General features: G+C 41.1%; 1 protein-coding gene across 1 annotated transcript in view; it reads right to left on the bottom strand.

The window, feature by feature from the left end:
• Positions 1-8,453: 8,453 nt before the first annotated feature.
• The window catches only part of ABCG1 (ATP binding cassette subfamily G member 1), a 40,559-nt gene continuing 39,927 nt past the window's right edge, over positions 8,454-9,085 (bottom strand). The window contains exon 14 of the mRNA XM_033147073.1: positions 8,454-8,696. Coding sequence (XP_033002964.1) covers positions 8,468-8,696 — 229 coding nt within the window. The 3' untranslated portion in view covers positions 8,454-8,467. The remainder of the gene's footprint in view (positions 8,697-9,085) is intronic.

Raw genomic sequence — 9,085 nt, 5'->3', positions numbered from 1 at the left:
TTATGGTTGTTTCTCCAATCTATGCCCACTAGCAGTTGGTGTGGTGTGTGTTTGGGGAAGGGAGGGAAAGGGACACTCATGGCCTTTTAACAGACTTATAAGGACTGAGTGGTGCATCCTCATTTCATCCTTCTGTGACTCTCCCTCCTCTTTCCCTCTCCTCCTCTTTCTTCATCCTGTTCCAGTAGGCTATTGTGGATTGTACAGATTGCTCTTGCCTGCAGTCTAGACTGACTGATTGCAGTCAGCTTCCTCCACTACTTAATTTCCCCTCCCCTCCATTTCCCCCCTCCTTGACAGAGACTTAAACCAGATGTGGAGGACCTCAGGCCTGGCAGCCTCTCTCTCTGGGCTTTTGGGAATCTCCCCAGGCCATAGGCACCAGGTGCCTGGGTCCCTGGGTGCTCCAGCCCCCACAACATTTCCCATGAAGGGGTACGGCACTCACAAATTTTTGCACATGCCATGGGGTGTGCTGACGTGAGGCACGTACATCAGCGGGCATGCCAATGTTGGATGGGCGTGCCGATGGCATGCATGGCCCTGGGCACCCGTGGTCCTGGGGCCAAGCCTGTGGGTCTGCCTCAGGCCACCCTGCCTTACCAACCTATACTTCCTGCTGATCTAGTCCCACCTGTTCCCACAATGGCCAAGCCATTGTCTATGAGAAACCGACAAACTGGACATGAGCACGACAGCAATTACCTCTGTGCTTTGTGGCATCTGGTATTCAGAAGCACCTTGTCCCCATTACTGGAAAATAATAATGATAGTAGTAGTAGTAGTAGTAGTAGTAGTAGTAGTAATATATTTATACCCTGCCCATCTGACTGGGTTTCTCCAGCCACTCTGGGCAGCTCCCGACAGAATTAAAAGCACAATAAAACATCAAACATTAAAAACCTCCCTAAACAGGGCTGCCTTCAGATGTCTTCTAAAAGTCAGATAGTTGTTTATTTCCTTGACATCTGATGGGAGGGCGTTCCACAATGGAGGCACCACCACCAAGAAGGCCCTCTGCATGGTTCCCTGGTTCACTTCTAGCAGGGAGGGAACCTCCAGAAGGCCCTTGGCACTGGACCTCAGTGACCGGGCTGAATGATGCGGGTGGAGACACTCCTTCAGATATAATACACAGTCATCCTTGCTGCTAGCCATTCATAGCCTTGAATTTTTCCATTTTTGACTCCCCACCCATTTTCACCCTCCTTCTCTTCACCCTTTCCTACCCCCACATTAAAGTAGCTTGAGAGTTGTATGTGATCCTTGGAGCACAGATTCCCAAACAATTTTACATAAAGTGCAGACCCATTTGAGTTGTCGGAAGTATATGGAAGAAATTAATATTAAGTGCTGTAAAGCATAGTTTAGCAGATGTGTATACACAAGTATAAACCATGATGTTCTAATGTTTTTTTACAGAATTGTATTCAGTAAAAATATTTTGAGCAAGGACCATTTCTGGTCTCACTCTGCAATGAGGAAATCTCACAGCACCCTCTGGTGTACAGTCTTTGACTACATGCTAAGAAGTAGAAGAAAAACCAGCATAAAGAGGAGAAATGTAACAAGAACCCTTTAGTCCATCTAGCCTAGCATCCAGTTGTCACCGTAGCCAAAGAGAAACCTGTGACAATCCTCTTTTCAAGCCATCCAAGTTGGTGGCCATCACTTGAAAGAATGAATCCCATAGTTTAACTGTTTGGTGAAGTACTTTCTTTTTGACGTCCCTGAATCTTCCATTGTTCAGCTTCATTGGATCTCCTTGAGTTCTAATATTAGCATCTCCCTCGCCATTCTCTCCACACCATGCATAATGAGATATACCACTGTCAAAGTGTTTCTTATTCTCCATCTACCTTCTAGACAGGGAAAATGGGAAAGGGTATTTTGGTTACTGGGTCCCACTTATGTAAGTGCAATTGCACGGTAAGCCTCATAGATTAGAGTAAGGTTTCTGTGAATTAGCAGAGAGAGCCAATTTGTTTTAATGCGACTAAAAAGGGACTTTAAAAAGGCAGACTTGGGAGTGTGTAGACAGAAAAATGAGAAAGGCAGATATACCGGTATGTGGTCTAAAAACAAAAAAGTGTGTCCTGTGTTAAGGGATGCAAGAAGGCAGCCAATTTCTGTTCCAACTGTCTTTGTAGACTGAAAAACAACAATAATGAGGAATTCTGATCAGTATTCATTGGACTGATGAAGAAGTGTGCATGCACACGAAAGCTCATACCAAGAACAAACTCAGTTGGTCTCTAAGGTGCTACTGGAAAGAATTTTCTATTTTGTTTCGACATTGGACTGATTGCAATTCTGGGCAAGGAATGTATAAGCAAACACTGGCAGTTTCTGCTTCTGTTCCCCTTTTTGTTGGAATTCTGCAACATCCCCTACTGTTTGGGGTTAAAGACTGATCCCTGAAATGAAAAGCTGAAGGGTGGTTGAATCTGGCCATTAAAGAGCGACCAAGCTGATAATCTGAAAATAGCAATACTTTTATTTTATTCTCTGTTTGTTACATTGTTAAGTGTTCTCCATTTTCAGAAAACAAGAGCTCTAATTTGGAAAATAATGCACATACAAAGATCCTCTAGGAATTAACTATACAGAAATATACAAAGCCTTTTCATGTTAGCATCTTTAAAGTACAGAGTTAGAATGCCGACATCCTAAATCTTTTGATTGGGTACATGAATCAGGTACATGTCGTTCGCTAACATTGTCTAAACTTCAAAATATGAACAAGTCACCTGGAGGAGGAGGAGGAGGAGCAGGGGGTAGAAAGAAGACAATGTTTACATATATCTACAACAGTGCAAATGTATCACAGCGTGCAAGCAGCAATAGTCTCTAAAACAGCAAAACCAACAGGAATCCAAAGTAATGCAGGGGTGCATTACACACCCAAGAGAGGAGAGCTAGTTGACAGACAGCAACCTTTACTAAACTGGTGTCCTCTGATTGGTTCGGGGCCACAACTCCCATCAGCCCCAGCCAGCAAAGCTGTTGATGGGATTGATGGGTGTTATGGTTCAAAACATCTGGACAGCATCAGCTTAGTGAAGGATATCATACAGTATATGCACACTTCAGCACGCTGAGTTTTTGACATTTTTCTTGCATTGACTCTTGCGTTTTGTTTTTATTTATTATTTTTCTTTTTTTAAAAAAAACCCACCCACATACATATACACATTAAGTATCTTAAATAACTAAATAAAGTTTAAGGGCAACAGCTCGCTGCATCCGAGAGCCAGTATTGTACAAATAGTTTAAATCCACCATCAGCAATACCATACACTACAACTCACATACAGAAAATCATTTTTAAAAGAACGATGCATCATGATCATTAAAAAAAAAAGAACAATTCAATGTTTCGTTTAAAGCTACAAGGACAAATATTGTTGGATTCTTTTTAGACTATCGGGCTAGTAAAATTTCGGCAAAACCTGAGGAAGAGAAGGAGCTCCACAGACTATTTAGTACTTCCAGGTTTATAACAGATCACATAAATAAAAGGAAAGATAATCCTCTGGAAAATACACTTACAGTGCAAGCACAAGCCTAATCCTGTCTACTCAGAAGTAAGTCCTATTGAATTCAATGGGACTTACTCTTGCGTAACTGGGGTTAGACTTCATGTCAATGCTGAGATCTAGAGTCCTAAATGAATATATAGACCTATAAAACCACAATTTCCTACTTTTGATTTCATTTTTTTGAAAAGCAAACACCTTGAGCCCTTTTCATAAGAAAACTGCAGGTGTGTTGAATGCGTAGAGAGAGAAGGAAGAGGAGGAAGATTGTGGCTACTGTTGCTGACCCCAATGCTTGCATGTTCAGCTGAGCGCCTGAGCCACGTCTATGCACATGCCAGGTGTATGCATGATATGGGACTCTGCCTGTAGCTGGGTTCCTGACTGCGCATAGTCCATACGCATGCAATCTGCAAGCACATAGGGCCTATTTGCAGATAGGAGGGGGAACAGTGGGCATAATCCTGAGTCGTCCCCCCACCCCATGCATTCATGAAATATGTGAAATGAGCTTCTGAGAAAGCAAGGAAGGAGACCCCGATGTTGGAATAAATTGATAGGAACTGTGCAGTTTCCCCTTTTAACTTTTGTACATATGTCATTTCAAATGCAACATTTCCTTTTCTGTTTTAAGAAAGACCCACTTGGGTATCCTTTTTAAATGGAAAAACATCGTTTGGGCAGGATTCAGTACTTAGTTGGAATACCAGAGGCGTTATGAACATTCCACGATTGCTTTGAGGTCAGGTTCTCTGCCATTGCAATGATAACAGATGGCTCACATGCTGTAGCAAACATTGCCATTGCCAAGCACTTCTACAAGCAAGAACAATAGTATGTGCGATTGTAACTCCTGTTGAATTATCTGCAGCCGCGGAAGCAGAAGATAGCTGCTGTGGCTATGAATACATAAATGATTGAAAAGAAACAATAGGCCACAGGTGCAATTCTTTCACAGTTTTTTTTTTTCATTACTTGCAAAAAAATAAATCTCATGTTTTAGTTTTGTAATGGAATGCACCAGTACAAGTGGAATTATTCAAATCTGCTAGGTACTAAGCCAGGAACATGTTTTTTCAGTGCATGATTCACAGAGTAAATAACCAGCCTTGGCTGGTCATCATGGGAGTTGTAGTCCAACAACAGCCAGAGGACACAAGGTTGGCATGGGCTACGTTATACAATTCATCACACTGAAAAGGAGCTATAATAATTATCATAAGCCACCAGTAATAGAATTTGACATTTCTCTATAACTATGGGGCACAGCCTCTATAAAGGCAGCTAGCGACAGGTCATACCAATCCCGAAAACAAAATGCCCTAAAGCACCCACTAACATTGTGATAATTGAAACTTAAATATATAATGACTAGTGTCATGCTTGCTGTATTAAGGTAACAAAAATTGTTCAATATATTTCTGGATTGACTCATTTCCTTGTTAAAATTTCATTTTCCAAGCTGCACCACTTTAGCTGGGTCCCACGGTGGCAGATTTGTTTGTTTATTTATGAGAAAGTATGCCATAGAGCAAGTGGGTAGGAATAAGAATATTATAAATGATTGCGGCAAAAAGAAAACAATCCAACTTTAAATTCCCAAAATTGAAAATACAAAATGGACATACTGGCAAGGTAATTTGAGGCTATTATGGAAAGCATCAAGAAGCCAGTTCTTCTTGCCCAATCAAGTTCTGTTTCATTTTAAGTAAATCCATGACATTAAATTCATCATTCGCAAACTGTGGAAGGCTGATTGTGGCTATATCCTACAATCAGATCACCTTTTGTGACATTCACCTGCTCTAGGCAGTTTTAGCCCTTTGCCTCTTCATGGCAATATACAGAAGATGGATTATTATGGTCAATCATGTCTGATTTGATGCATGGACAAAGTGGACAGCTGGGGGTCTCCTGCCACCAGCAGGAGATGTGTTTCCCCAAGTGCAGAACTGATGTAAAGGAGAACATTCTAACGTCAGCTTGGAACATAAGAATACAAAGAGGTGTCTTGAGTTTTCATTTCGTCTTCCATCACCTTCCTGTTGTGCACCTGTTCCGTTTTCAATCAAAACCAGCTTTGTGCGTGAGGGAGAGGTTTACACACTCACCTCAATTTCAATCGAACACAACTGTTGCATTGAAAACCCATCACTGACTTATACTGAAAGCTGCGACAGCTTTCTGATAAAAGAGGCACCAAAATAAAACCCAACACAACAGATTACCACCACATGCAAAGTGAAAGGTTCTCTTGCACCATTCTTTCACTGAAAAGTGAAGCGTCTTAAAACTTGGAGGCGGGGGGTGGGGGACAACATCACATCAGAATGATCTGCTCATTGTATTATGATTTAATGATCTCAAGTTGAAAGAGTTGTGTGCCTTTCATACAGGTTTCTGTAACTTTTTTTTTGAAAAACAGAAACCTGTTTAACCTGAATTACAATAATGAATTTGAGGACACTCAACTAGATAAGAAGTCTGGTTACTTGAACAGCTCCCAGATTACAATGACAGGCATACACTGTCACATCAGATTACTGTTGCTTTTGGGTAAGGTAGACCTTATGGGTTCCTGGATGCCTGCCTGCACTTTGGGTCTCTAGTTAGTGGTACAGATTTGAATCCTGCCATATGTAAAAAAGAAAGAACTTATTATCTCTAGCAATATAAAGCTGTTCACAAAACAATCTAAATTGTATTAAAATGTGCCATTTATCACTCTAGAAGCCAATACCTCACCTTCAATCTTACAACTTGTGGGGAGGGAGAGACACCCAGAAGCTGTGGCTTTATTCTAGCAGTTTTGGTTTAACAAAGATCTCTCTGAGGTGCTTAAAATAGTCTGTTGAACAATGGCTCTTCTAGATTACACACACAAAAGGGAATCTCACTGTGATCCAATTTCTTTGAGTGGGCCATTTTATCTAGTTGCTGAATGAGCTGCTGAAACAAAACCACTTCTGGCCTGAAAACAGCCTTATTTGAGTCGCTCATAAAGTCAACATAATGTCATTCATTCAATGTCCCAACCTGAGTGCACTGGGCTGAACTTGGCATAACGTTTGGATCTCTTCCAGATCTAGGATGCTTTACTTACTTCCTACTCTGTTAATTTTCCATATCGTTCTTTAAACTGTTGGGTAAACCCACAATTACTACACAAAATTCTGCCAATATACAGAAGCACATTGGCTTGGCAGAAATCAGGAATGCAGAGCCAACTCCCTTCTAATTACCCTGCATTCATTTTATGAGGGTGACTTGGTCCGAAAGGAAAGCAAAATGTTAATGAATGGCAAAAATTGGTTAATTATTGTTTAGACCTGGGATAGTCAACGTTGTGCTCTCCAGACTTATTGGGTCCCAACTCCCATCAGCTGCAGCCAATGGTCAAGGGTGATGGAGTCTAACAGAATTTGGACAGCACCATGTTGGCTGCCTCTGTTTAGAACACTTGGTTGCAATCTAGCAACCAAGCAATGCAGCAAGCTTAAGCCATTTTATTTCAATGGGATTAGGACAGTAAAGAATGGCATAGTGGGGCAGTGATGCCCACTTGAACTCTTGACAACTGAGGAGCTGCTGCTTACCAGAAGGAGAACAGCAATGCAGTGGGGAGGTTGACATGATGCAAATGCACCAGATGAGCCAATCCAGCACTCCTGCTGATGCATTTGCACCATGCTGACCTCTCGGTCATATCTCCCTTCACCCTCTCCCTCCTGTAAGAAGCAATGACTCAGCTGCTGGGAGTCTCCATGCTGCCTGCTACTGGGTTAGAGCCACCTAGCCTCTGTGTTGGGTTATGATGGCAGTATGTATCAAAATGTTTTCCAAGAAATGTATGTTGGAACTCACACAAAAAAGAACCGATGACTTTTTTATACATGCTGGCCTTGCAAAAACTGGAAGAACTACATATGCACCAAAGAAATGTTTTACTATTCCATAAGGAGTCGTGACATCGCACCATTGGCAATTCTCCCTTCTGTCAATATCTGTGTTATTAAAATATTTTAGAACATTCAAACACATGTTTAGATCTGATTCTATTTTGCTTAGACTGCATCAGATTCCCAGTGCAGCAACACTCAAGCTTTTGCATCCACGGGAGGTAGTTAAATGTGGACAATGAATATTTCAAATACCATAAGAAACATGGATTGAAAGAATATCCTGAAAGAAAAATGCTAAAAGGAATCATCTGTGGTCAGCTTATAGATAAAATGCACTTTTTGCACCCTATAGAATTCTTTTTACAGAGTTCATGGAATTTGACATTTCATTCTAATATTGTGATTTGGGAGTATGAGACCAGCTCATGAGAATAAAGCTCCAGAACTCTGTATGTAAAGAAGACAACAGATATCAAATTACTTATATATCCTTTCTTTTAAGAAAAACAACAACAACCCATTCATTTTATAAAGGTTTGAAGAATTTGCAGGCGTCTGTTTTCACAGGGGATTTCTTGTGGGGAAAATGCGTGCAATAGTTCAGGAAACTTGCAGTGATGCAACAGGATGAGATAATATATTCCTCACATTTGTGCAGGACATAGAAGAAAGATCCCCAGCCATTTTTTTTTTACCTTGCTGCCACATGACTACAGCGACCTTACAAGAAAACACAGCTTCCATGAGCAAAAATTCCTGTGATCAGCAGCAACGGCTCCCAGATGTGAACAAGATTCCCTTCTAGTTTGTCTTCCTAGTTAAAGCTAGAAAGCATAAAAGAAATATGACCAAATCCAGTCAGTTCACAATCATGGTTAACTATGTGTCCGTTAATCCACCAGGACATGGTTTTCTATGGGCTAGATCACAATCCCACTTGCAACTCGGCACTGGAGACTTGTCTGCCACAATCAGACAATAACAACAGTCTACAACTGATTGTTGTTCGTTGCATCTGCTTCCTCTCTACCTTTCTGCTCGAATCTTGTATCTGAGGACAAAGTAGGCAATGAGACGTAAGGAGACGAAGAAAATTCCAAGCACGATGAAGTCTAAATAAAGTTTAGCGTTTTCTACATCCAGCTCTTTGAGGATGGCCTCTGATTTTTGAAAATGGCAAGTATCATCTTTGTCGCAGTGGAGATCTTCCCGATCCAAACCATAGATGGACAGAATGACACCTTCAAATCCGTATCTAGAGACAATAATAGTTTGCAAGGTCAAAGCGGAATCAAATCTATCATACAGAAAATAATAATCAAGTACCTTAAAACAACAGTAATTGAATTAATTATTGCTTAAGGGGTTGGCCATTTTAATCACTATATTTACATTCACGACGATCCACGTACAGTCCCAAAGCTAAGCCATAAAAGCAATAATGACAGTATCAGTAGCTTTAGTTTCTGCTTGTGGTTGTTATGTGTTGCACAGTGGGAACATGATGCTAGATCTGGATGCAGCTCTGAACCATTGCTCCGTCATGAAATTCTCTATGAAACTCCGGACAAATCATAAGATCTTACTAACCTAATTGACAGAGTCGTAAAATGGGGGGCATACATCAGAAAACAAGCCAGCTGA

The sequence above is a fragment of the Lacerta agilis genome, chromosome 4 (assembly GCF_009819535.1).
Source record: "Lacerta agilis isolate rLacAgi1 chromosome 4, rLacAgi1.pri, whole genome shotgun sequence".
NCBI lineage: Eukaryota > Metazoa > Chordata > Lepidosauria > Squamata > Lacertidae > Lacerta > Lacerta agilis.
This window is presented reverse-complemented; position numbering and strand designations above follow the sequence as displayed.